The sequence below is a fragment of the Poeciliopsis prolifica genome, unplaced genomic scaffold (genome assembly GCF_027474105.1).
Source record: "Poeciliopsis prolifica strain line A6 unplaced genomic scaffold, Auburn_PproV2 SCAFFOLD002, whole genome shotgun sequence".
NCBI classification, from domain to species: Eukaryota; Metazoa; Chordata; class Actinopteri; order Cyprinodontiformes; family Poeciliidae; genus Poeciliopsis; species Poeciliopsis prolifica.
The window spans coordinates 17,201,081-17,228,619 of record NW_026562377.1 but is presented as its reverse complement, the minus strand read 5'-3'; the positions used below and the strand labels follow the sequence as shown (position 1 = coordinate 17,228,619).

The window sequence follows — 27,539 nt, the reverse complement described above, 5'->3', positions numbered from 1 at the left end:
TGCTGTTCCCATCGCGGCGTCGTTTGCAAATTGCATCACAGTTGCAAACCCAATACAGTCTCAAAGTTTGAGCTGCCCGTGAATTGGCATTTAAAGTCCCAAAGGAATACTTAAAAAGATCACCTGTGATGCTTTTTAGTGAGTTAACAGCACCTTCATTGGAGGATGGTGTTTGGACTCCAGTTCCACCTTAAAAAAAAAAAAAAGCGTTCACACTGTGAGCTCTGCAGGGGGGCGGTGTCCCTGCCTCTCCCCTCCCTCCAGCGGCCAAACTTCTTCATTAAACTCGCTGCGTGCTCGGCGGCTCCGTTTTACGAGGATCGTGCGACCAGAAGAAGATCCACGGTTCGGTTCGATGAGCTCCAACAAACACCTCATCGGACCTCAGCTGCATTTGAATACATTGAGTAAGCTCTTTTCTGTGTTCCCCCCCCCCCCTCATTATAAGTCATATGTTCAGTGTCAGCTTAGAAATACGAGCGCGTTTAGTTCAAGAAGCGCCGTTATGAGTCTGCAGGGAATGTTATTTCTGTGGGAATCAATCCAGAATTGCGCACGCAGTGGAAACAGGTGACCGTGTGCGCGACCCTGTTTAGACGTACCCAGGCAAACGCCTTCCCTGAATGCCCCATTTATCTGCACGTCTTGAAATAGTTTGTCTGCGGCACTTAACAGGACGTGCCCCGGCTTGCAATAAAAAAAAAAAAAGCGATTCTGTGCGCACAGTTGCATCCCGAGTGCAGTCAGTTGTAATTACCATAGAAGTTCAGAGCGAGCTCAAGGCAGGTTGGAAGTTTTGCGCCTTTAGTGAAACGTATTTGCAGATTATCTGGAGATTATGAAAAGCTGAAGAATGTGTGGCGAGAGATCACATTAAAACTGGCTAACTTCTTCTCACTTCTAAGTTGTTTGCTCAACTTATGAACATGTTGTGCATGTTTACATCACTTGTAATGTAGATATAGCTTTACTTTTGTCATTTAAACTCTCAGTACAGTACTTCATACTCCTTTGACTTTTCTCTCTATTTGATTTTTTTTTTACATTTTATCACACTACAACTGGAAACATCTGGCAGCAAATGATACAAGTGTTTTGGTTTTTTGTATATATTTTTTTGATGTTACGTGTAAAAATATGTTTGTTGTTTAATTTGTCTCTTCCTGTGTGTAGTTGTGAGTTATGACATCAGAGGGGAAAGGTGCAGGCATCATGCTGGACCCCCAACTCATCCAAGAGACCGGGGAAGTCTATAGAAACCCCACTGAGGTGCAGATGAGTCAAATCGTGCTGCCCTGTCACGCCAATCATTGCGGGGAGCTGAGTGTGGGACAGCTGCTGAAGTGGATGGACTCCACAGCCTGTTTGTCAGGTGAGGAGTGAGAATTTATTGGGGCAAAACGCTTTACCCACCTTGCCTGCTGTCGGTGGCCAGAAGGGCCAATGGCACAATATAGCGGCCTCACTTCTGTCAGATTTAAGTGAATGGGTAAAGCCAGTAAAAAATACTCTCAATTTAGTGTAATCTCTCCTTTCCCAGCTGAGAGACATGCAGGCTGCTCCTGTGTCACTGCATCGGTCGATGACATCCACTTCGAACACACAATAGGGTAAGGTATTATCAACCATTGTGTCATTTGTTTAGGATTTATTTACCAAACTACCTTTTGAATTGTTTTCTTAAAAAATAATTGAAATCAAATAGGCCTCATCCTGTATTTCTTAATATGAGTGATGACAAACGACCCCAATTTATAGTTAGTTTTCCTACTGTCGACTTAAAATAATACCTGAGGGTAGAAAGGGAAAATATTGTGTTGAGTATAATCATGTTGACAGTAAAGATGCCTCCATGTTTGTCTCTTTCAGAGTTGGACAAGTTGTCAGTATTATTGCCAAAGTCAACAGAGCCTTTACGTCTAGCATGGAGGTTGGTGGACGTCTCTATGGTATCAAGTTGAACAGCCGTATTCGTACATAAAAATGTAGTAAATGTGTGAATTTCAGGTGGGCATACTGGTGACTTGTGAAGATCTTTACTCTGACAGGCAGTGGAAAGTTTGCCATGCCTTTGCCACTTTTGTTTCCAGACGAACTGAAGCTGGAAAGGTAACGGAGCGGGGACCGAAACGATCTCGAGCACACCAGCACTTTGGTGAAGCTCGCTTATCTTCTTCTGGCCGCTTTGGTTTTCTGTGCAAAGGTACAGCTCAAGCAGGTGATTCCTTACACACAAATGGAGCAGATGGAGTACAGCTTGGCGGCAGAGCGGCGGAGGATGCGACTCATCCATGCTGAGATTATCACAGACCTGCTGAGCAGCAGCACAGCTCAGCTGGGTAAGGACACGAGGCTTTTAGAGCACACGGCCCTCTGAGGTCAGAGAGATTACAGCCTTTTCTTTTTGGGTCTTTCATCAGGGGAATGTCAGGAGTATGACGACGCCGTGCCATCTGAGAAGACGCGAGTGGAGAGCGTGGAGCTGGTGCTTCCACCCCATGCCAACCATCAAGTCAGCACTTTTGGAGGCCAGATCATGGCCTGGATGGAGAATGTGGCTACAATTGCAGCAAGGTATACAGTTGTGAAGCTCTTCTTTCTTTTGAAGAGCTTCACTTTCAGAGAGGCTTGCAAAAATATTCAGAATATTTTACATTATTTTATATTTTAACCCCAAATTTGATGCATGCTATTAGATTTATACAAAAAGCCATCAGAAAATAGAATTTTATGGAAAAAGGGAGGCATGCACTTGTTACTTACAAATACATATCTAAGAGGTATGGCTGTTATTACTATTTTACCCATTTTATGTCCTCATATAGTGAAATAAAATGCAAACAATTTAATCCTCTATCATGAAGGATAGAGGATTCCTTACACACAAATGTGTAAGGAATCCACCAGATACAGATGAGTGCAAAACTGAACCTTTTGAACACCCAGGCCCTGGCAGCATCATGCTGTGGGGATTATGTTTAGGAGGATGAGTGAAGTTGATCAGAGGGAAGCGAATCTGGAAGGAAACCTGTTAGAGGCTGATGAAGGCTTTAGTCTGACACTGAACAACAGTAACATACAACATACAATCGGATCTACAATGGAGTGGTTTTGATCAAAATATTTTCATGTGTTGGGATGAATACATGAATACATAAGAAAACAGAGTTGGGAACCTGAGGTAAGACGTGATGTTCAGAGATGCTGTCCATCCATTCTTTCTGAATTGGAATTATTTTGCAATAAAGCAAAATAAAGCTGCTAGAGAAATACCCTCTAGAGGTCTAGAGCTGTAACTGCAACAGAATGTGATTCTTAAGTACAAAAGCAGGTTATGCTTTAACATTTTTATTTGAAAAAGAAAAAAGTAAAAAAAGATGCATAATTTTCTTTGTACCTTACAAAAATGGAGTACTCTGTCATTTTTCTGTGACATATAATTCCAAAGAAATGCTTTGAAGTTTTGGGTTTTGGTTTGATACAGAACAAATTGAAGAGTGTCTATATTCTTGTACATACATAATCTGTAAAATATGTTTTGCTATCTGTATGACTGGATTTTTGAAAAATATATATTTAAGTTTAAAAAGGTTACCACCATGTTATGATTTGTGAGGAGCAAAGAAATCACAGATTTACATACTGTTTTATGTAAATCGAGTTAAAATTTTATTTTTGAGACCTGTGAGCATCACCACTTTGTTTTTCTGAGATCTTTATAGATGTACGCTTCTAGTGCTATGTTCCATTTTCCCAATTTAATATTGTACTTAACACATCCATATCCTTAAATACGTGAGTGGATGTGCATTTGACGTGTATCTGTGCTCTATAGCACAATTACGCATCCGTATCATCGCTTTTTTTCTGTTTTGATCCAGCCGATTATGTAACGCCCACCCAACCCTGAGGACAATAGACATGTTCCATTTTCGTGGGCCGTCACACATTGGCGACCGGCTGGTGCTGAAAGCTATTGTTAACAACGCCTTCAAACACAGGTGCGTCTCCACGTTACCAGACAGATTTCAGTGAACAATCCCTGAATCAACTAAGTGACGTCAGCAATGTTCATTTGTAGTGCCTTTGATTTCAATCTGCATTTACGTACGCTTAGTGTTTGCAGCTCTGAAAAAAAAAAAAATGTATTACTGATGCTGTGTAGCATGGAGGTGGGAGTTTGTGCAGAGGCCTATCAGGGTGGAGAACCTCTGCGCCATATCAATAGTGCCTTTATGACCTTTGAGGTGCTGGACAGTGACAGGAAGCCCCGTACGCTGCCACACCTACGACCCGAGCCTGTGGTATGTTAACAAAGTTTATTAATAACGTTTGGTGACCTTGCTCTGCAACGTAATCTACATTCGTTTGACTGAACTAAATTGGGGTTTCATGTGCTGTAAAGGATGGAAGAAGACGTTATAAAGAAGCTATTGCAAGAAAGAAAATTCGCCTTGACAGGTATGTCACATTTTTACACACATATATATATATATATATATATATATATATATATATAGATCATGGTGCAACCATAGTGTTGTGTAAATATGGCGTGACAAAGCTCGTTTGCGGTATTTTTCATAAGAAAATGACTTGGCTTGGCTGGATTTCACAGCTGAGCAGACTTTGTTGGAGAGTTTACTAAGAATAAAAAGTTCATTGTTCAGCTGTTAAACACTCTGCTTCCAGCATAATCTGTGTTTCTTTAATTTAAAAATCAAACGTGTTGGACTCACCCGAATAAGTGTTTATACTGGTTAGATTTGGTCTTTGATTTGTGCCTTAATGCTTACAGAAAATATATCATCTCATGCAAGCAAACCGAAGTGCCTCTGTCTGTGCCCTGGGATCTAAGTAACCAGGTATCTTAGAGAAGCAATCAAAGCCCACCAGATGTGGTGCGTAAGCTCAGGCGTTCACTCAACCGTTTGGTTTTTCAGATGTACCTGAGCTACAACAACGTATCAGCTCTGAAGCTCATGGATACCCGGAACAACTGGGTCTTAACCTCAGAGAAAAATAAGGTCAACTTACATTTTGCATTATATTATTTAGAAATAGCAAATGTCCTGATACAGCAGAATGTTGATCATATGAATTATAGGTTTTAAATGAAAAATTGCTATAAAATATACATATTTTTTTCTTTGAAAAAAATATCCATTTAAATCTGACCTCCCAAAAATACACTGAAGTAGTGTATTATGAAGTCATTTTACCCTGGGAAAAGAATCGTCAAAGGGCATCAAGCTTGGAGTGTATATAAATTTCTCACTGGCACAGTACATGTTGATACCTTAAACAACTTCTGTTTATACATATTGATAGGTGAGACTATACACTTTGGAGGAAAACCACATGCTTTGTGTCAAGGTGGAGATGTACGTCAGCGTCCCAGCAGAGCAGGTGTTCCACCTGTTGTCGGACCTGAGGAGGAGGAAAGAATGGGACCGGCATTACGAGTCAGTAACATACACACATTTCAAACATGGTGCTTTAAATGCAGCAGATGAAGATTCGATTGTCCCGGTATCTGTCTTACCTCAGCCACCAGCAGTGAAGATTTACGGTTTTTGCACAGGACTTTTTATGAAGGAAACCGTAACTTCCAGACGAATGCTTACTTGTCACATTACTGTCAAATACTCAAAAGCCTGAAAACTTTCAATATGTTTCTAATTACATTTTTTGTTGTTGATGTTTCAACCATAGGGAGTGTGAGGTGATCAACCAGGCAGATGAGGATGACACTCTTTATCGTGTGGTTACTCCCTGTGTCAGCAAAGGGGGCAAAGGGAAAGACTTTATCTTGCTCGCATCTAGAAGGAAGCCATGTGATTCCAGGTGTTGCAAAATAACATGTCATTTCATGTTCTCTTTTTCCAGCTCGAAAATGATTTCATAAGGTTGCCTGATATTTATACCACAATTTTGTTCAGATTTTTGAGTAAATAAAGTAAATAAACCTGTAACTACCTAATATATTCAACATGTTGCCCTAAAATGATTTGCTCACTTTATTTTGATAATAGTTTTGTCTTTCTTACTTTGTCGCTTATTCAAAATGTTACCATATTATGAGACTGGAAAAATACAAGGAAGGACATTCTACATCAGCATGTGATAAACCCCGGTCCTCAGGGCCCACTGTCCTCCATGTTCTGGATGTGTCTCTGCTTCAGTACACCTGAGTCAATGAGTGGAGGCCATGGCTGAGAAATACTCATCCCTCGATTGCTGTTTGTGAATTATTAGTGTTAAAATGAATTAAATGATGGCCTCATCTTATTTAGCATTTCAGATAATATTTCTCATCTTGTGGTTTCTAAAGAGTGTTACTGCTCTTTTTACTATTTCACATTCTTTCTTCAATGTATATTGATACGAACAGGTCAAATTCCATGCAGAATGCTAAGTATAATTTTGATAGCATTTTGTCAATTCATTTTTAAATGGTTCATTTGCTGCAGTTTAAATAATTTAAACAGTTGAGCCGATTGATCTTTGCAGGAGATCTAACAGAACAATCTTTTTCACCAAGTAGGGTTTGTGCCTCTGGGTTAGATAAGGTATGCTGACAAAAAAAGTAGTTTGTCGACTCATTTGAGGAATAACTTTTTTATTGAATTTTTGCTCTTTTATACCTGCATAGCTTTGTATCTTTTTTGTGCTATATGTGACTCTTCATAGAATTCCATTTTGTCTCTCTCAGGGACCCGTACCTGATCGCTCTGCGTTCTGTTACTTTGCCCAATCACCCGCCTACAGAGGATTTCTCCAGGGGAGAGGTGCTCTGTGCTGGCTTCACAATCTGGGAGGAGTCCAGTTCGGTCACCAAGGTTAGCCCAATGTCTGCGGCACAAGCTCTAATGCTTACAGCACATTGCTGCAGGTATCAAAATTGATCATCCATTTTTGTTTCAGTTCACCTACTACAACCAGGCCACACCAGGTGTCCTCCCCTATATCTCGACAGACGTGGCTGGCCTCTCCTCCAGCTTCTACAGCACGTTTTCCGCTTGCAGTCAGTTCCTGGAAGCCAACAAAGACAGCCTGGGTGCTCTGCCACCTTCTTCATTTTTATTTAAAACCCCTCTCCCATGAGCAAAGAAGGGGCATTATCAGGACAGAGTAGCATTGTTTCACAGCTCTAATCCTGACTTAACACTGCTTTGGAGGTGCTGGGCTTAAATATGCCATAAAGTAAGCCATTTTGAGATTATGAAGGACTGCTAGTTTGTAATTTCCATAGACAAGTACAAAGCAACAGCGCACAAATGATTTTATGCCTCTGTAGTTTTTTTTAGCATTATTTTTTGAAAAACATGTGCAATTCAAATTTCTAGATATATGATTTATATTTTGTGAGCCATCAGTTCACTGTCATTTAACACTGGAAAGATTTTTTTAGATAAGGTCAAATGTAATTATTTTGTCACTTTGTATATTAATATATTTGAAGGTAACATTAGGAAGTTTACATGTGGTTTTGGTGTATAACTTTACTGTTTTCATTTGAGACAACAATGTATAGTTTTATAGAATTTCATTTGAACTGATTTTATTGTATAGACATAAGCTTTGAGTATGAAATGTGTTGAGTTACTTTAATCAATAAACTTTTTAAAGCTGTTAAATACGTTCTCCAAAACCTTTCACGTGCACCACCCTTTAACTTTGCATTCCTAACGTTCTTAAACCATTTTATATAAAAGCTGCTGATAGTTTCACAGGTCCAGGAGAGGAATATGGACTAGTTTGTGTCTAATGCAAATCCACCTTCATAGAAAATGGGTGTAATTCTCAGTACAGTGTGAACACAACCAAATCCAATCCTCTTAATGATCACAGGAACTAAATCTGTCCAGAATCAGCACACCATTCCTGCAGAATCACATCATTATCCTTCTGTATTGCATTTTGAACTCATGTTTTCCAACTAACACTTTCCTCAAAAAAGGCCTCAGTTTCCCCCAGAAGACCTGCCACAACTCAAAAGTTTTCTCAGGATGTACATTATTCAGAAACGCTACAACATGACTGTAGCGTAAATTCCTCTGGAGTCTTCTGGACTAGATAAAGCGCTATACGAATACAGGGCATTTACCTATTGTTTGGTCAGAAATAGAGAAATATATTTTTAAAGTAAACTTTAGAATGGTGCATTAGGCCAAACAAAAGCATTTTTTTCATTCCTAATTTCTGTTTTCACACACTAATCCTAAACAAAGTTAAAGACAGGAGCAAGTTTATTACATTAAACAGCATGTACATTTAAAAAAAAAACTAAGTTATTTTAAATGATCTAGGTTTTTTTTAATCTTTATTTTATCTAATACTATTTCAAGCAATTCAGGAATTTTAGCTGGAAACCTTGCTATCTTTCAAACAGTGTGCACTGAGCTAAAATGATGTTTATTCCTAATCAATAGAGCTAAAAGTGCAAATCAGTTTACAAAGGCTGCGCCCAGAGCAAAGTGGATTCACTCATTATTGTGCTTGTTGTTGGAAGGGAGCTAATTTGTTGGAATTAGGGACAGAGTCCACTTTGTGTCGGTAAATTGGGAGCCAGGAAAACCAGACTAACAACATTAATACGAAAGGCAGTGGTCAGGATCTGAGCAAATGCTGAGGGCAGAAAAATTGCAGTGTGACTGGTAATTTGATGTAAAAAAATGTTATTAGAATTTTGTGTTTCTGCCTTTTTCTTTCATGTCAGAAGAAACAAGAAATAAGCAATTCTCTACCAAAGAGGTTGTTCCTTTTTACATTTTGAGACATCCAGATTTTTTTTACACTTTCATTTCTAAAGAAATTAAAGCAAGTGGCTTTTTCCCACTTGCTTTTTGGGAAGCAAGTGGGAAAAATTCTGACAGCGTTATTTGATTGCTTTTTTGGGAAAAAAGCAAGCATATTTATTAAATGTAATAATAAAAATATTACATTTATTTTAAGAAAAATATTTTTTTGCTTGATCTTGACCTATGAAACACTTTATTTAGGCTTTAGGGACAAGTAGTGGACAGTAAAAAAAAGTGGGGGTGGGGTGGGAGGAAGCAGCCAATGGCATTTATAAAAACTTGAAAACTACAGACTTCTGTTCCCAACTATTTAGTTGTTTGGAAGGGAAAAGTGGTAGAAAAGATGCAAAAGTCAGAAAATAAAACTGTCAATTACAAAGATTTGTTTCTACATTTATTTTCCTTTTCTATTGTTAGAAAGACCTGAGAATAACTGCGGACAGCTTACATTTATGCAAGGCTCTGTGAAACTGCAATTTGTGCAAAAAGGTCCGTTTAAACGTCATCAGATAGAATTTGTAATATTTCGGCGGCGAATTGGCCGCGCGCATGCGCTGTGAACGCAACGAACCACGTGACACAAAAGCCGGAAAAACAGGACTAGCATAAACAGAACAAAATCCCGTGAGTTCAAACTACAAGCAACACGTTCGGTTCTGTCCTGACGGTATGTAAGTGACAGTAGAAGCGCCAGCATGAGCAGCAGGAAACTACACACCGCAACAAGAGAAAAGCTCAGGAAGTTCAACTCGCTGCGCGGTGAGCTTCGTTTTTGTTTTGTTTTTTTCCATTCATCTTACTTCGACCCGGGGAGCTCAGTAAAAGTAACACGGTGGCTTTCCTGAAGGTCGAGAAGTTTCACCGGGTGAGTTTTGGGATGTCGTGGCCGTGACCGCCGTGGACGGGAGCCAGAAAGAAGCGTATGAGCTCCAGATCGCGGAGAAGGTTGAGAGGAAGGAGCTTCCGGTCGGAGCTCAGTACCAGGTCTTCTCAGATCCGCCAGGGCGCAAAATAGGTCAGTGAACCCCTCGGCGTTATTTGCTTGCATTCTTTTCGCTTCTGTTTGGCCGATGTTTAAAGTAGGCGTCGTTTTGCAGGAAATGGAGGCTCCACTCTGTATGCTCTTCAGCAGCTGAATGACATCTATGGAAAAGCTCTGAGCCACATGAGAGTCATCCTGATCCACGCAGGTTACTCATGTTTTTCTAAAATAAATCTAACTACTTATGCAAAATGTGTTGGTTTGGTTGTTGGGATTTCTTTTTGTGTGTGTGTACACCTTTCTTGAAGGATATGATGGGTTTAAGAATTTCTTCTAAAAAAGTAGGGAAAAAATAAAAAAAATTTTCCTGAGATTTTGAAAGATACATTGAGATATTATCAGGAATATTACAAACGTGCATTTAGGATTCCTAGAAAAGGATTATTTTTTTTTTGAAAGGTCTCATTTATGCATTCAGCTGAATCAAATTTATTGGAGTTGGACAACCATACAAATAATGTGGTTTGGGGATTCTAGAGCCACTTTTATGTTATTTATTATTAATAATTATTTTTAAAAAAGCTAATTAACAAAGACAAGACTGAACTAGAGAAGCCCAGTGTATCAAATATGCTGTCATAATAATGTCTGTCTTTAACCAGATTCACGTTCTGCACACCAATCATAGAATTGGCCAAATGAACAGAGTCTCACTTTGGTATTTCCTCCATATTTGATGTGCAAAGCTTGCAGTGACAGATGAGGAAGGAAATTTGTTTTAATCAATACAGTACAATTTACAGTCATGTTTTTATAATGGTGGATAGTTCAAACTATGTTTTTTGCAAACAACTCCATTGTATGCACAATTTCTATTCCTATAACACAGTTTATCTTTTCTGTTTTTTTTTTTTTGTTGGGTCAGCTTCCTCTATAACGGTGGAAACATATCCATTTCTACCCTGAGGGAAAGATTAAGCTGTTTAGGAATTACAAAATTCAAACACTGAATATATTCCATAATGACAGAAAATAATAAAAAAATATTTTAATAAATGTCGAATTGTATTAAACTAAAGAAAAAACCCACCAACATTTGTCACTTCCACATGTTTTACCTTTAGGTGGCTTCAGCCAGCGAATGCCCAGTGCCAGCGCTCTGGGAAAGATCTTCATGCCTTTACCACTGGGGAACCCCATCTACCAGATGCTGGAGCTCAAACTGGCCATGTATGTGGATTTCCCGTCACAAATGAAGCCCGGCGTCTTGGTGACCTGTGCAGATGACATCGAGCTCTACAGCATACCAGAGGAGGAGAGAGTCAGTTTTGATAAACCAGGCTTCACAGCTTTAGCCCATCCCTCCCCACTGTCTGTGGGAACCACCCATGGCGTGTTTGTGTTGGAGCCGCGTGAACATTCCTGGTATCCGGAAATGGAGAATGCCTCCTGTCTGTGTTTTCTGCACAAGCCAAGCATAGATGAGATGCGGGATAGCGGAGCTGTTTGCACGAATCAAAATGGCCTGTTTTCTATGTCTGACAGTGAGTTTGTCTACACAGACAGCACCTATTACATGGACTTTAAGACCGCCAAGTCACTCCTGAACCTGCTGAATGAGTTGGGTCCGTTGAACTGTGAGATCGACGCCTACGGGGACTTTCTTCAAGCTCTGGGGTCAAAAGCCACAATAGAGTACACCAAAAACACGGCCAATGTCACCAAAGAGGAGAGTAGCCTTGTTGAAATCCGACAAAAGATCTTCCATCTACTTAAAGGGATGCCCCTCAATGTCATTCTCCTCAACAACTCTAAGTTTTATCACATCGGGACCACCTCAGAGTACCTCTTCCACCTGACGGAGGACGAGGCGTTCAGGGGCGAGCTTGATCTCCTGTCATCTGCCTTCAGCGTAAATGCCAATGAAAACTTCTCTGGTTGCTGCATCATGCACAGTGTCCTTGATCCCAGTTGCTCTGTGGAGGCTGGGTCAGTGGTGGAGTACTCCAGGCTGGAAACAGGGGTGTCCGTGGGCGGGGGGTCCATCATCAGCAGCTGCTGGGTCAGTCCAGGCCTCTCTGTGCCAGCTGGGGCTTTCATGCACACATTATGTGTCACCCACCAGAAACAAATCGGGTTTGTTACTGTCTTCTTTGGTATTAAGGACAACTTAAAGCAAAGTGTGCCTTCTCCAGCATATTTGGAGCAACTAGAGTTTTTTGGACTTAACCTTGCAAAGTGCCTGTCCCACTGGGGGATGGAGAACGAGCACCTCGAGTTCTCAGGAGACGCATCGAGCTGCAGTTTGTGGAACGCTTGCTTGTTTCCTGTTTGCTCCGAGCAGCAGAGCTCCTTCTCCGCGTCTCTCAGAATGCTGCAGGCCGTCCTGAGCGGCTCCACAAGCCCCCCTCCCAGAGACACCGCTCTGATGTCGATGCAGGACTGTTTACAGTGCAAGAACCTGGAGGAAATGCTAAAGCTCAAGAGGAGGCTACATCATGACATCCGACAGGGGAAACTCAGCATTTAAACAACCGTTGTCACCGATATTGAATTCATTTATAATGTTTCACTTTGTTGGTGAAAGTGAATGTTTTGACATTTTGTAACTTTGTTTGCTTTAAAAGCAACAATTTTCATAAAACCACTTTAAGTGAATCTTGCTTTGCTTCATACTTCGATGTTTGGATTTGCATTCATTAAATTGGAACAATTCACAATTGGAATTGTGACAAACAAATTTGGTTGAGGATGTTTTTGCCTTGCCATCATGAATTTTAATGGTCATAACACATTGCTATAATTGCACTACCTGGTGCTGCTGCAACATATACCAACACATTTGAAATGTTCTGTTAATTCTTCCCCCTTTTTGAAAGGCCATAATTGCTGTGATTATCAAATGGCACAGAAAGGGATATATATATTTTAAATTGTCATAATAAACCCCCACTAGTTGCTCCATTACACTGCAGTTACATCTGTCAGTCCATGTTACCCTGTGAGCATTACAGTAGAAGCAAGTCATAATGCTGTTAGAAATTCAAACCTATAATAAGAATGAATAAAATCTTAATTTTTCTGTCACACACTGTCCTGTGTCCTTGTCCCCTGTTTGTCATGCTGGTTTTGATGCTACTACTCACCGATCCCATGCTTTGTTAAATACAGTCTGTAAATAAACGGAGTGAAGGGAGACAGGTTGTCACAGTTGTGAGGACTTCCTCTCAGAAGTGTTTATTTTTAGCTCTCAGCTATGATCCGTCTTTATCTGGACGGGGGCAATTGTGCCAGAGTGTGAGATTGTGTTCTTCTCTCACTGTAGCTCACAAATTAAAAAAAAAAAAAGAAAAGAGAAAACAACCAGTTCAATGGGAAACTACAAATCCAGACCATCTCAGACATGCACAGGTAAGGCCTGTTTTGAATGTGATCTTTGGACGTTCAGGACTTGCTGCGCTTGTGTTTTATTTTGAGCTCTCATCAATTTATCGGAGGAACAGAGAGGAGCTGCTGAAACCTTTCCGTGTGTTCCATTGCTGGCATAATCTCTTATTTAAAATTGTTCACATGTTGCGTCACGCGTGTTACGAAAGTGACGTTGACAAGATGATCATGTTTGTGACAAATGAAGATGAGTGGAAGAAGAAAGTGGGCGAGTCGTACTCTGTGATCATCGAGAAGCTGGACGACGACTTCCAGCTCCCAGAAAGCGCTCTGGCAGACCTCCACCTTGCTTTCAGGTGACCGGCATTCCCATCCGTTCATACAAAATAAAATTGAATCTGACAAAAAAAAAATCTGCCGCTTTTGCTGGACATCAGTCTCACTGCCTGCTCTGTTCTGATTTTTGGGACTGTGGTTGTCTGCAGCTCCGACGAGGCTTTCCAGAAGGTGAACGTGAACTACCGAACGGAGAAGGGGCTGTCGCTGCTGCACCTCTGCTGTGTGTGTGGAGGTATGCATGACTGCTGGAGTCTATTAATAACGCCTCTGCAAAATGTGACAGTGGATGGAGGGATTACTGCGGCGCCCACTGACCTTATTGTGTTCAGTTGACCTTTCTGTTATCTGCAGCAAAATTTAAAGACAGGTGGAGAAATGAAACGCAGAGTAGGGTTGATTCAATTTCTTCACTCCATTCTGTAAGATTTTATTGACTTTAAGTATCGACTCACTAAAGCGTGTTTTTATCCCTGTGTGCCCAGGAAATAAAGCTCACATGCGGACCCTGATCCTCAAAGGCCTGCGGCCTTCCAGACTCACCAGGAATGGCTTCACTGCTCTCCACCTGGCTGCTTACAAAGTGAGGCAACTTGTGCCTTATTTTTATGAATTTGAAAACTTTTTAAAGGCTTGCCACACGGTGGAGCTTCAGTGCTTCAAAAAAGTCGTGGCAGCTGTATCCAAGTGGATTTATTTGCAACATCTTGGTGTGTTTGTGTGCTGCAGGACAACGCAGAGCTGGTGACTGAACTCCTGCATGGTGGGTCAGACGTGCAGCAGGTGGGATACGGGGCCCTCACAGCTCTGCATGTTGCTACACTGGCTGGGCATCATGAGGTGAGACGAAGAGTCCCTATCCTACATCTATCTCTCTCTGTTAGCTCATTATACTGAGGTGCTGCCATTGCCACAGTTTGTTGCTTTCGCTGAAGACAGTAACACAATTCTGCAGCCAGAAGCTGGAACAAAGACAGACTCGTATAAGCACATCTCTAACCTACGGAGGTCCTTTTCAGCCAACCTAATGGGGGAAAAAAAACTAACTTGTGTTTCATCATACTAAGATATCATCTCATAATTATGACTTGACTATCTAATTTTATTGACTTCGCTAGAGTATTTCATAATATCGAGAATTTCAAAAGTATTTGTACATCTTGAATTTCTTTATATTTTCTAACATATTATTTAAAAAAAAAAACCTTGGGAAGAGTTGTTGAATTTGTTTCTAGTCCCATCATTTACTGCTAATAAAGTGAACCATTAGGTCTTCAGAGAATAGAGGGGAGAGTGGAAAAGGTAAAAGCAGTGTCAATGGTTTTGAAATCCAGTTGGGCTTCAGTAATGTTTAGATCTCTTTGAAAACACAGTCAGTTTCTTTGGGCTTTCACAATGTTAAGTTAGTAAGGATTGTAATTGCATCCCTTGTAGTAGCAGCTGAGAAAAGCCTCCCTTATCAATTAATAACACACAATCTACTGAAAACTTTACCAAACTAAGTGCATTTAGTTAAACCTGTTCTGGTCCACGGTTTGTTTTGCTCTTAGAAGAACTTGGTTTAGTCCATTTGCCTTACATCTGTGTGAATGAACTTATTTTGATTCATTGCTATGTTCTCATGTAGGCTGCTGACGTACTCCTGCAGCATGGAGCTTTTGTCAACGTTCAGGACGCGGTGTTTTTCACTCCCCTACATATTGCCTCCTACTATGGCCATGAGCAGGTTTTTTGTCTCACATTTCTTTGCAGAACGTGAACTGAAACAAATAACTTGCTCTCCTGATTGCCCCGTATGGATTCCGCTTTCTTTCCAGGTTGCAAAGCTACTGCTGAAGTTTGGGGCAGATGTGGACGCCAGCGGGGAGGTGGGAGACCGGCCGCTGCACCTGGCGGCAGCCAAAGGCTTTCTCGGCATCATAAACCTGCTGGTGGGAGACGGTAGCAAAGCCAACGGTGAGACCAAAGAATCTAAACTAAAATGCAAATCATCTGCAAGTCAGAGTCATTTATTTGTAGCTACGTGGTGCAGCACAATCAGTTTGGACCAGCACATTTCGTTCGTTTACAACATGCTCAAGCAGGGACGGTTGTTGAGCTTCTCCCACTGCTTGCTGTCTGTCAACCAGTGAATGCCCGAGACAATGAAGAGCACGTCCCTCTCCACTTCTGCGCCCGTTTTGGTCACCATGAGATCGTTCATTTTCTTCTCGAAGGGAGCGGCGAAGTTCAGCCTCATTCTGTCAACATCTACGGGGACACGCCGCTACACCTGTAAATGACTGCTCCACAGATCTGAGTCTCGCAACAGTTTGCTGTTGTCGACTGGATTTCTTTTGTGTGAATGTGTTTAACCAGGGCTTGCTACAATGGCAAATTTAGTGCGGTGAAAGAGATGATACAGCTTTCTGGTACGGAAAGTTTCTTGAAGGAGAACATATTCAGTGAGACGCCACTTCACAGGTACAGACGAGCAGAGCTGGTTCATGTGTCGTCCACTGAACAAGCTTTGGGGTGGTAATAAATTTCTGCTTCATAACGCAGTGCGTGCACTTACGGCAAAGACCTGGAGATGGTCAAATTCCTGCTGGGCCAGAACGCCATGAGCATCAATCATCAGGGCAGAGACGGCCACACAGGTGATCTCTCTGTTGCGCTCAAAGTGACGTGACTCTCTTTAGCTCAGCAACAAAACCCAAACTCACGTCCACATGTTTAGCTCTTCACAGTGCCTGTTTCCATGGCCACATCCGCCTGGTCCAGTTTCTGCTGGACAACGGGGCCGACATGAACCTCGTGGCCTGTGATCCCAGCAGGTCCAGTGGGGAGAAAGACGAGCAGACTTGCCTGATGTGGGCTTACGAGAAAGGTTTGTGTTTGGAAAAGCTTTAAAAAGAATTCATGATGCTTAACCTTTTAGATTTTTTTTTTCTTGAATGCATTAATCTTATGAATGATAGACAAACACAAAGTTGTGCATGATTGTAAAGTGGACAGAAAATATTTTCAAAATTTCAAACAAATATGCCTGAAATAAAATCCAGCGTAATCTGTTGCATTGCATAAATCAGCTAAGTAGAGTCAAGCTGTAAATAAGCACAGCTCAGAGATAAAGCTGTGGACACATTTAAAGCAGGGTTAGGTTACGAATGGTATGAAAATGGAAAGAGTCTGACAAAAGTACAGATCTACCAAGACTTTGTGCCCCAACTAAACTGAAACTATGGACATAATTCAAAGAAGTAGCCAAGAGCCCCATGGTAACTCTGGAGAAATTGGAGACATCAACAGCTCACCTGGGAGAACATGTCAACGGAAAAAATGTCAGTTGCACACAAATCTAACAAATATGGAGGAATAACAAGATGGAAGCTATTTCTGAACAAACCATGTCCCTTCGCAGTTTGATACCAGCCACGTAGGGAGCACAGTACAAATATACAGCAAAAGGTGATGATAAATACACTGATCTGAAAACATACAATGAACATCACTGTGTTCACACCATGCTCACTGTCACATATGAGGCTGAATCCTGGGAAGAAAACCTGCCGAGAAGCAGGAAAACACTTCAGTCTTAGGTGGAGGGTCACCTTCCAGCAGAACAAATGACACCAAACATAAAACCAGAGCAACAGTGACGTAAATCCAGTTGAGAATATGTTTCAGGACCTGAAGAGTTAACCGAGGATCTTATGTGCATCTGTGATTACGGGGAACTGTGATTCCACAAATTACTTATTCAGAGGACTGAAAAACATTTTCACGCCACATCACACAAATATATCACATGTCACATTTTTGTTAGTTCCTTACAATTATGTGCTGACTGGTTGGGTTTGTCTGTCTCATTAAATCCCAGTAAAGGCACATCAACATCAAATGAAAGAATATGAAACAGTTCAAGGGAATATGAAAACCTTTCTGCAAAATGTCTATAAAGATCAACTAAAGGCCAGTGATTGTCTTGTCACAGGTCACGATGCCATCGTCACCTTGCTTAAACACTACAAACGTCCAGATGATTCCCCTTGTAATGAATACTCCCAGCCAGGAGGGGGTGAGAATGAACCCTGTTAATTGTCAACTGTAATACAATCCTACATAATTTCCCAAAAAACGCCTGATTTTGTACATTTTTCTTCCAGACGGCTCCTATGTTTCAGTGCCATCTCCGCTTGGAAAAATCAAAAGCATGACTAAAGGTAGTGAGGTGGAACGAAGCACATCAGCCTGTCATCTCAGAGGGCTGCACACACCGTGTCTGTTGCCAAGGGAATGGGCTCAGACGCTAACACACACACACACACACACACACACACACACACACACCCCCCACACACACCACACACACACACACACACACACACACACACACACACACACACGCACACGCACACACACACACACACACACACACGAGGCAGGCTTTCTTGTGAATTAATATATCAGGTAAAATTCACTGTTGTCAATTCCACTTAAAAGAATAGGTTTACAACAAAATGAGACTGTGTTTCTATGAGACAAGTTAACCAGAGTAAAAACAAAACAAAACAAAAAAAAACTTATTTTTAATAAAGCACTTAAAAAATTAACTAAAGCAGCATGTGTAATAACAACACCTGCACAGGTGTTTGGAAAAAGCCAATAACATTTCCAGCTCCCTTCACTATCGTCTGCAGGACTCTTTTGTCTATTTTACTGCATTAGAGATCGATTTCTGGTTGTTCACGGCGTAAAATTATAGTCAAATTAGTATTTATAATAGTTCCACCAAGGTTAAGTGTTTAACATCTCTTAATATTTACATTGACAGATAACAAGCTTTCTGAGCTGTAACCATAAGAATAAGATTTTGTTTAAATAAATCCTAAATCATTGGCAGGTTTTATGTAGCCTGTAACTCCAACAGATAATTTAAATAAAGCATTTTCTCTTTTTTTTAATTATTATTATTGTTCTTCCAGAAAAAGCTGAAGTGCTTGTGCTCCGGGCCAGCCTTCCATCTCATTTCCACCTTCAGCTGTCTGAGCTAGAGTTTAATGAAATTATCGGGTCGGGTAGGTCCATTCGTCTTTGTTTTTCCTGTCAGCTAATGTGCTTGAAAATCTGATAATGCTATGGATGAGCATATGTGTTACATTCGCAGGCTCCTTTGGGAGAGTCTACAGAGGCAAATGCAGGAACAAAATTGTCGCCATAAAACGGTATTTTTCGTCCCACTCAGAGAGGAGAAGGGATTTAGTATCCAACAGAAAGTGAGGAGTAGTTTGAGTTCTTCTGTTGTTTTTAACAGGTACAGAGCCAACACGTACTGCTCAAAGTCTGATGTGGACATGTTCTGCAGAGAGGTTTCCATCCTCTGCCGCCTCAATCACCCCTGCATCATCCAGTTTGTGGGAGCGTGCCTGGATGACCCCAGTCAGTTCGCCATCGTCACCCAGTACGTCTCTGGAGGCTCGCTGTTCTCCCTGCTGCATGAGCAGAAGAGGTGAGCACATGTACATTTATCCTCTGGTATTTAACTAAACCACTAATTATAATTCCTTGTCAACATGGTCAGTAAAACAACTACAAACAGTTACAAGCTGAAGGAGTGGTAGCTCTTGACAGTAAAGTGAAACTAATGGAAAAAAAAACACAAGCTATGAAAACCTCAGAGGAAAATACAAATTGACCCTGAAAACAAAACCAAGAAAAGAAAAAAATGCAGCACAATCACAAATAAGTGCAAATTTAATTCTAAGAACTAAAAGCGTGACACAACAAATAGGATAGTAGGACATAGATGAGGAGCGTTGCAAGAGGAGGGCTACAGGCCTCCAGAGCAGCTACTTCTTCTTGATTCTGGCATAAATTTTGTGTGGCACTCTAATATTGGAGTGCAAACACAAATAAGGCAGCTGAAACCAAATCTCCACGTAGAATTTTTAGTGTTAAAGCTAATGTTAGCACTGTAGCACAGATATATGCTGCAATAAGTTCGAAAAGTAGAAATTGAACTCCTATTTAAAAGTGTAGGGCCGTTTGAATCTGTTTGTCCATTTTTGTTTTGCTTTAATTTACATTTTCAAGAGGTGTGTTAAGTGGTTTTCATTATTAGTGTTACTTACCCTGTTACTTTAAATGGTGATCAATAGAAATCATAAGTAATGAGTCTTTCTTCCCAAATGTTCACAGAAAAAAAAATGGCTTATGAAGAATTGACCGCTAGTGATATCCTGCTATTTAGCAGAAGGTATATGAATAAGATTCCTTGTTGATTAACATGTCTTCAGTTCCCATTCATGAGGTTACCCTAATTTGTCGTAGAATGATAGATGGAAAAGAATCTAGAATCCTGAACATCAGAAACGTCCAAGTGCTTTGAGGAAAACATATTCTTCGATCTCTACAGATCATTGAAAGCAATTCAGACGGGTTTATTATGTCAGAAACACCAGAAGACAACCACCTGGATCAATGAATACCTGACAAATAAATCACAGTTTGTAAGACTGAAGGACTGTGTGTCTAACCAGCTGTCCAGGAGTGCCACAGGGCATTGTACTCTCTCCATTCCTTTTCTCTCTGTTCACCTCAGACTTTCAGCACAATTCAGAAACCTGTCATTTAAGACCAATGTGTTGGGGCATTCTTCTGTTTTACAGTCATGTTGGTAGAAGGAATCATCTTAATGTCTCTATTTTTTTCTATGTAACTATCAACATGTTACTAGATGCAAACTGGGTTTATATACTGGACCAGTTAGGACACTTCAGAGTAAGAAGTAAACTACAGCAGTTGTATTGTGTCACATTGATTTCTAAAGCAATTTATGTGTTGACACCTGCAAACAAATGTATCTTTTCCAACTAAATGGAAGCTGTGGAGGAGCTCAGTGCATTCAATTAAATTATACTGATCTTTTACAAATCCAGATCAGTATATACCAGGCAGGGGTGGAAATTAGCACCCGCCACTAGCCAAATGCAAGTAAAAGTATGAAGTGGCATGTAAATAGGAGCAAGACGCTTGGCATCATGGCAGGTTGACAATTTGAACAGGAAAAAATCAAAATATACATTCAATTTGAACTTCTGTCCAGGCCCAGGTCAGGAGTGGTTGACTGGACTACAGACTGATGCACATACCGAATATGGGACCGACCTCGGCTGTCATAATTTAACAAAAAAATATATCATCTATAATCTTTATCGACCGCAGCAGCCTATTGGTTGGTCCTTCTTGACCCGCGCCTCTCCACCAAAGTTATAAACAGCGACCTTTTCAGACGAGGTCGGTCAGAAAAGTTACAACTAAAGCTAAAAAGTGTTTAAGCCCATTCAGAAAAATGTGTCAAAGTAATTGATATGTTAATTACCACACAATAACGTCACAGAGGGTATTACTACCGTAAAGGCTTTGAGGAAGAGAAGCTAATTTCCACCCCTGATACCAGGCGATAATTTTGATGTAAAAAGAGGTCAAACTGCAGGCAGTAATTATTTGATCTTGTAGGATAAGCACATGTTTGTACAATGCAGGTGACAGGTTCGCGTCACATTATCAGCCTTGCTCGCATCCGTCCACCAAACTCTGCCGCCCAGCCGGGATCATCATTGATCCAGATGAAGTGTTCCGCTAACTGTGTGGCCAGGTGCTGCCTTTATGGACTGTCCTATTGATCTGTGTAAAGTGCTGTGTGTGATTGGCAGAGGGCATTGATCCGGCACTAAGTGGTTGCTGCCTTAATGATGTGTCAATGGACAGGCTCATCGACCTGCAGTCCAAGCTCATCATTGCCATCGACGTGGCCAAGGGCATGGAGTACCTGCACAACCTCACCCAGCCCATCATCCACCGGGACCTCAACAGGTTGGTGTCACTCTAATAAGACGTGTGGCGGGAGACCATTTTTGGTCCTAATGTAGCTGCCGATGTTACAAATGGCATGTCTTCCTTACAGCCACAATATCCTGCTCTACGAGGATGGACATGCAGTGGTGGCTGATTTTGGAGGTCAGATTGTCTTCTCTTTGAATTTAAAAGAAAGATGAATAGATCAAGGATGGATATTTTAGATCTCCTAGTTAGGACATCTCCAAAGACAACTTTGAACACCAGCAAATGTCAAAAAGGTGGATGAATGACCAAATGAAACATCAGAAAACATCCTCTTGATCGGTTAAATAGAGCACCGGATCAGCAGCATCTGATACTGCACACTATGATGGGTGTACTTAGCTTTTTACAGTCGTCTTGTCTATTTTAACTTCTTTGTCTAATCAATGATGAAAGCAAACATATTTTACACTGCATAACATGTAACACGAATCTCTTTCCAAGAATGCGTTTGTGTTATGAGAAAAATAACAAAAATAGTTACTTATTTATGACAGACAGTTGTGTGAACAAAAGAGTTGTTGATCTTTGTTTTGCCTCTGCACATCTGTCTCTTCCTTTATAGAATCAAGATTTTTACAATCGGTCGATGAAGATAACCTGACCAAGCAGCCAGGGGTCAGTGGTATTTTCTCCTTTCATCCCAATTCTCCTCCCTCTCCAGCCAGACAGCTCTCCTACAAAACTAGCCACATTAAGCGGAAATTAAACTCTATGCTGTTATTTTGTTGAAGCCCAAGCCAGAGATTCTGCTGGCACCTGCCATCAATTACCTAGCAGCTAAAAAAGAAAAGTGCCATCATGCAGAATTTGTCTGGATGTGCTGACTCAGTGCTACATAGTGCTTTGCCTGCAGTTTGATGCTAAGTGTGTTGCATCTCTGGGGAGCCGTCTGTTGTCTCCAACTACTTGCCCTCACTAGGACTCTGTGTTTATCACAGTAATTGACCCATATTTCACCTGTGTGGACGTATGCGTTTGACCTGACTTGATGTTTTAAAACGCATCGTTCATATTCTTCTCTACTCTGCAAACCGAGATTAAAGAATCGTTCTGTCCCCTGGGTGTGCAGAACCTGCGATGGATGGCTCCTGAAGTGTTCACCCAGTGCACCCGCTACTCAGTGAAGGCAGACATGTTCAGCTACGCCCTCTGTCTGTGGGAGCTGCTCACTGGAGAAATTCCTTTTGCACACCTGAAACCAGGTCATGTTCCATCTAAGCAATATCATAACTTGAGGAAGTACATTTTTGTTGCACAGTTTTTATGTGAAGTAGTTTTAGGATCTGTGTTCTAAACTCTAATAAAAAAAATGGTAGTTTGTATTTTAGAAAGTGTATACTGTCACTGAAAGCCCTGTTAAAGATGTGTGATCCAAGAACTCCACACACGCAAAAAAAAAATCCAACTTCTAAATAGTGGGAGGAAAAAAAATGCCATTATAGGTTATAATACTTATTTTATAAAATTACCAGATCCATATTCTTTCATGTGCTAACAAATAAGTGAAATAAATGTAACTCAGGCAAAGTGGATCAAATCATCTGGGAACCAGTTTCTGTTAACTTGAGGTATGAATATAATGTGACACAGATTTTCATAATTATCTTGCTACCGCAGAGGGAGCAGTATAATATTGGAAATGATAAAAATTCTCCAGAGCTCAATGTGGGAGAGCTGCAGCACAGTCACCGAGTGAAGAATTTCTGAGATGTGGGTCACAAAGTCTTTACTAGCAACGATTAAATGTCAGCAACACATCAACCAGAACCTGGAACCCTGGATGATCTAGTCTAGAGAAATTATACAAAGAGCAATCAAAGATTCCTCTCCCTGTTTTCTTCAGCCCTTATTACCAACGTGAGAGTAGAGGACTAATTGATTTGTATAAATGCGATGCTTAGCTATCTAAAAAAAATGATTAAGAGTTCCTGCACAGCTGGTACGTTTCATTTATTACAACATGAAATTGGTAACTTACATATATATGTATTACCAAGTTCATTTTTTTTATAACTTCTCATGTTCAAAGCAATAGAAAGCAGAAATGTATGAAAAAAAAAATCTGCTAGATTCCTGCATCACTGAAAGGTTTACAACAGAAATGCACTGTAATAGTTGTCAGTTGATTTTCATATTCAAATGTCTCAAATGTTCTTCTTACCCTCAGCTGCTGCTGCTGCAGACATGGCTTACCATCACATCCGGCCTCCTATTGGCTACTCCATCCCCAAACTCATCTCTGCTCTTCTCATGAGAGGCTGGAACTCCTGCCCAGAAGTACTTACTTTGATTTCAGTTTTCACCGAGTTTATCTCTAATGATCAGAATTAAGAAGGGGCATCTCCTTCCCCCCTCCCCCCCTAATCTTATACAAGAAACAACTTTCCATCTGCTGTGTTTTGCACTGCTCAGCATGCACGCTTTGTTATGTTAAACAGTGAAATACAATAATTTCATTAATCTCTTTAGCTGTGGTAAAGCTACTGAGTAAAACAATGCAGAGTCAGCTGGCCCTTTATGCACATGCAGCACTTAACCAATGATAGAGTTTTGTCCCCAGATGATACACCATTACCCCGGTGTTTACATCAGGGAACAAATGTGACCGGCAGGGTCCTCCCACTGTGCTGTGATGCTCATAATTATCTGAGACAGGTTTCCACTTTGCCTCATTAAGACACATTATTTCATGGCTGAAAGGTGCTGCCGCCGTATTTCCCTTTGTGACAGATATTCTGCCTGTGTGCCAATTAAGGTTGCCCAATAAATCACCTGTTTACCTGCCTTTGAGACAGCCGTGTCAGAGCCCAAGTGAATTGAATTTCATTTAAATTGAAAAAAATTGCCCTTAAAAACGCAATTATTCATGTCAAATATGATTGTATGAACATGGTTCCAGTGTTTACCTTTGTTTTTCTTGGTTTTATTTGCTGAACCGCAGACAGACTGTGGCGACCGCGCAGGGCGCATAACCCGAGCAGGTCCCAGGGGGCAGTGTTTGTTCTTTTACACAGAGACAGGAGATCTAAAGCATCACTTTTAGAGTCAAAGTTCACCTTTGCTTCACATGTGGGTGGACTTATATAATAATAAAAACAGGAAGACACACACACACACCCCCACACACACACACACACACACCTGTGCCTTTGCTTTGGGGTGAGATTGATGCCCTGTGAGTAAAAAAAAAAAAAAAAAAAAAAAAAAAATATATATATATATATATATATATATATATATATAATATTATATATATATATACAGTTTGTTTCTTTCTTATTTCAGGACAGGCCTGAATTCTCTGAAGTGGTTTCCAACTTGGAGGAATGTCTGAGCAACATTGAGGTGTGTAACAACAAAAAGTATAGATTTTATGCTTTTGAATATCCACAGCAAATTTTATCCCCAAGATAAATTTGTTGAGAGGAAATTGCAGGGAAATCCAGCCAGTGCAACTTCAGGTTAATCAGATTCACAATAGATTGCACTTGTGTACACAACAGTACTGAATGCTGAAACTGAATAAATTACCCTTTTAGAGGTCAGCGCACATGCTTTTTTTTTTTTTGGAATTTTTTTTTTTTTTTTTTTTGCATGAACATTTACAGGACATATGTCACAGGTTAATACACTGAAATGTTTTATCCTGGTCTCATGTTTTTACATCACTCTAATATAGCTTAAAAAGAAGGGCATACAATTTGGAGATGCACTAAAGCAATGCAATCTTCTGTGGCGTGTCACAGTTGATGTCTCCGGCCTCCAGCAACAGCAGCGGCTCCCTTTCGCCCTCTTCCTCCTCTGACTGTCTGCTGAGCCGAGGAGGACCCGGTCGAAGTCACGTGGCCGCCCTGCGCTCTCGTTTCGAGCTGGAGTACGCTCTCAACACCCGCGCCTACGCCTTCTGGACTCAGAGGTAGAACAGATCAAGGGCCTTCTTAGACAACCAAAGATTGAGGGGTTTGCAACACAAGGGTCCCTCAGAGTATATTAGTATCTCTAAAAAAAAATGAAAGACATCCATACTGCAAATCAGCAAAATACTCCCAAAGCTTTCACGGTAGAGTTTCTGCAGGAGATTTTCAAAGTGAATCCTTTTGGCCTAAAAATGTACAAACAATAAATTCCCAAGGGAGAAAATATCTGGAAGACTTTTGGTTTTTGTGGGGGGGAAAAAAAACGCTCATTCTGTTTAAACGGTTGTAAAAGTGTTGTCCCAGTGACTAGCTCAGTTGTGTAATGCAGCAGTAACAATGGAGTTACTTGGTAACCCAAGAGGAAACAAATGAAACCAACAAGCAAAGGAAAATATGTGTGGCCTTTAGTATTGGATCAGGTTTTTAATGAGTGCCCAGTTTTAAAACCATGCACAAAAAAAGGGAAACTGGTAACGGTAAATAACTCAGTAAACTAAGGTGCGATTATTTGTCATGTTATTGACTTGTAAACAAAAGCAGTGCAAATGCTCACCACAGTCAGTTTGATCTTTTTGTAGATTTAATATATTTTAGATTTTGAAATGACAAAACTGATAAATGAGAAAAAAAAATGTGGTTTCATTGTATGGTCAAATCTTTTAAAGCTTTCATGAAGATTGTATATTGTGTTCTCCCAGAAAGGGAAAGCTGTACACGCTGAATGTCTCATCTTTCCCCCATCTCATCTGTCCTCTTTACTCGGTCTTTATTTCAGGACGTGTATTGTTTTGCAGCTGATTGACAGACAAAGAGCTGAGGATAGTCATTTTGTCATTTTCAGTGAGCGCCGCAGAGCTTCTGGTGGACTTTCACTGGAGGAAATCAGGAGGAACATGCAGTTCTCTCCCATTGATCGAAATGGTTGGTTTGCACAACAAACGAAATGCAATCTATAGGTATTTCCTTGAATAAATAGGCTGCACATAGGACAAAAAAATATAACGGACAGATGTATTTTTCTTTTTTTACTTTTGCTTCTCGGTTGATTTTGGGTTTTAGTGCTTACAATAATTAAATGATTTTCCTTGTTGTCAATAAAAAAAAGGTAACAAGTACAAAAAAGTAAAAAGAAAGTGAGTATGAGCCAGCAGCTTAAAAAAAAGGGATGTTGGCATGTAAATAATATTGAACTTTGGTATCAATTTGTAGCACAATGTCTAACTGCAGGGTCCACAATAATAGTAGTGGTAGCAAAGTTTCTCTAGGAGAGGTGAATAGAAGCAGCTAAAAGTCTCACTTTTCTATCCTGCAGTAATATAATCATCCTTTTATTTCTTAGGCAGGTTTTAACTGCAGTACAGTGACACAGCTTTTGAGAAATTTTCACATTAGAGAATAAAATTACAATTTTTTTTCTGTAGATAGTTCTCCTCCAGGCCATTTGAACCTTGAATGCCACTTGAAGCTCAGGTTACATGTGGTTCATTTGGATGCACTGTGCAGTTAGACATGGCATGCTATATCATCATCAACATGTGGGAATGGTGTTTCTAATTTAAACAAACGTGGCCCTACAGGGTCAGTTTGTGACCGAAAAGTGTGTTTTATAATGTCTTTAACACAAGTACTTTGAGAAAAACGACAGAAAGGCCTATTTCGATATAACCTTCTTTCAAGATTTTTAGGTTTCTGGCTCTCGTAAATGACACTTGCCCTTTAACCTATAGACAAGCATTTCAGCTGTGGATTATATGTGTACTCTATGATGTACTTCAATGAATTATATATTTCTGATTTATTGATTCTGCTTTAAAAAAGAAAAATGCATGCACTTGTTATGTACCAGTGTGAAATAATATTAGCCCATTACTTAGAAGCTCACGACAACCTGACTGTCGTTTTCTTCTTGTGTTTCTCAGGGTATGTTTCTGATCCCATGAGCACCATGAGGTTCCACTCATCCTTCAGCAGCAGCGGCAGCTTTGAAGACAATAGCTGAGCTGTTGATCATTTACTGTATTTTGTGAAATCACTGTAGATAATGTTGCAGAGGTGAGCAGAAGACCGGATTTTTGCTGATTTATTGCGAATTTACTCAATATTTGATGTTTGTTTTTCTTTTATATATGAGCGTAGTTTAGTTTTATGTCTTTGCATACGATTTAGAATAAATGCTGAAATATTGTGAACAATTTGCTTTTGTCAAATAAAAAAGTAGCAGCCACT

The 27,539-nt window shown here is 40.4% G+C and overlaps 3 protein-coding genes across 6 annotated transcripts; all 3 read left to right on the top strand.

The window, feature by feature from the left end:
* Positions 1-252: 252 nt before the first annotated feature.
* On the top strand, positions 253-7,635 carry acot11b (acyl-CoA thioesterase 11b). Of its 3 annotated transcripts, none has more exons than XM_055052986.1 (16): positions 253-407; positions 1,174-1,372; positions 1,541-1,610; positions 1,870-1,930; positions 2,008-2,109; positions 2,210-2,339; positions 2,421-2,574; positions 3,882-4,001; positions 4,166-4,304; positions 4,406-4,461; positions 4,799-4,865; positions 4,944-5,027; positions 5,332-5,465; positions 5,716-5,847; positions 6,716-6,842; positions 6,928-7,635. In XM_055052986.1, exons 2-16 carry the CDS (start codon positions 1,183-1,185, stop codon positions 7,105-7,107), a joined length of 1,746 nt encoding a protein of 581 aa, XP_054908961.1. In that variant the 5' UTR covers positions 253-407; positions 1,174-1,182; the 3' UTR covers positions 7,108-7,635. The 3 variants fall into 3 exon arrangements, with proteins under 3 accessions (XP_054908961.1, XP_054908952.1, XP_054908968.1); XM_055052977.1 differs by having other exon boundaries at positions 2,204-2,339; XM_055052993.1 differs by lacking the exons at positions 253-407; positions 1,174-1,372; positions 1,541-1,610 and having other exon boundaries at positions 1,873-1,930; positions 1,990-2,109; positions 2,204-2,339.
* A 1,598-nt stretch (positions 7,636-9,233) lies between these two features.
* fpgt (fucose-1-phosphate guanylyltransferase) lies at positions 9,234-12,870 on the top strand. The gene is made up of 4 exons (XM_055053007.1): positions 9,234-9,563; positions 9,652-9,819; positions 9,902-9,994; positions 10,911-12,870. The coding sequence occupies exons 1-4, from the start codon at positions 9,500-9,502 to the stop codon at positions 12,314-12,316; spliced, it is 1,731 nt and encodes a 576-aa protein (XP_054908982.1). The 5' UTR covers positions 9,234-9,499; the 3' UTR covers positions 12,317-12,870.
* A 249-nt stretch (positions 12,871-13,119) lies between these two features.
* tnni3k (TNNI3 interacting kinase) lies at positions 13,120-27,537 on the top strand. Of its 2 annotated transcripts, XM_055052962.1 has the most exons (26): positions 13,120-13,197; positions 13,421-13,529; positions 13,659-13,744; positions 13,864-13,899; positions 13,995-14,092; positions 14,239-14,349; positions 15,137-15,235; positions 15,327-15,465; positions 15,639-15,783; positions 15,868-15,972; positions 16,054-16,148; positions 16,229-16,378; positions 17,486-17,569; positions 17,658-17,714; positions 18,477-18,569; positions 18,659-18,716; positions 18,806-19,000; positions 21,262-21,366; positions 21,458-21,510; positions 21,959-22,011; positions 22,466-22,598; positions 23,564-23,673; positions 24,682-24,741; positions 25,143-25,312; positions 26,155-26,234; positions 27,233-27,537. In XM_055052962.1, the coding sequence occupies exons 1-26, from the start codon at positions 13,158-13,160 to the stop codon at positions 27,310-27,312; spliced, it is 2,544 nt and encodes an 847-aa protein (XP_054908937.1). In that variant the 5' UTR covers positions 13,120-13,157; the 3' UTR covers positions 27,313-27,537. The 2 variants fall into 2 exon arrangements, with proteins under 2 accessions (XP_054908937.1, XP_054908944.1); XM_055052969.1 differs by lacking the exon at positions 13,864-13,899.
* The last annotated feature ends 2 nt before the right edge of the window (positions 27,538-27,539 follow it).

What these genes read in the sequence shown, in the direction of transcription:
- acot11b (XM_055052977.1), top strand. Translation starts at nt 1,183, where the DNA reads ATGACATCAGAGGGGAAAGGTGCAGGCATCATGCTGGACCCCCAACTC. An exon ending in CTCCACAGCCTGTTTGTCAG is followed by an intron (nt 1,373 to 1,540) that starts GTGAGGAGTGAG and finishes CTCCTTTCCCAG; the next exon opens with CTGAGAGACATGCAGGCTGC. An exon ending in AGTCCAGTTCGGTCACCAAG is followed by an intron (nt 6,843 to 6,927) that starts GTTAGCCCAATG and finishes TTTTTGTTTCAG; the next exon opens with TTCACCTACTACAACCAGGC.
- fpgt (XM_055053007.1), top strand. Translation starts at nt 9,500, where the DNA reads ATGAGCAGCAGGAAACTACACACCGCAACAAGAGAAAAGCTCAGGAAG. An exon ending in TCCGCCAGGGCGCAAAATAG is followed by an intron (nt 9,820 to 9,901) that starts GTCAGTGAACCC and finishes GTCGTTTTGCAG; the next exon opens with GAAATGGAGGCTCCACTCTG. An exon ending in AGTCATCCTGATCCACGCAG is followed by an intron (nt 9,995 to 10,910) that starts GTTACTCATGTT and finishes TTTTACCTTTAG; the next exon opens with GTGGCTTCAGCCAGCGAATG.
- tnni3k (XM_055052962.1), top strand. Translation starts at nt 13,158, where the DNA reads ATGGGAAACTACAAATCCAGACCATCTCAGACATGCACAG. An exon ending in GGGGACACGCCGCTACACCT is followed by an intron (nt 15,784 to 15,867) that starts GTAAATGACTGC and finishes GTGTTTAACCAG; the next exon opens with GGCTTGCTACAATGGCAAAT. An exon ending in AAAATTGTCGCCATAAAACG is followed by an intron (nt 18,717 to 18,805) that starts GTATTTTTCGTC and finishes TGTTTTTAACAG; the next exon opens with GTACAGAGCCAACACGTACT.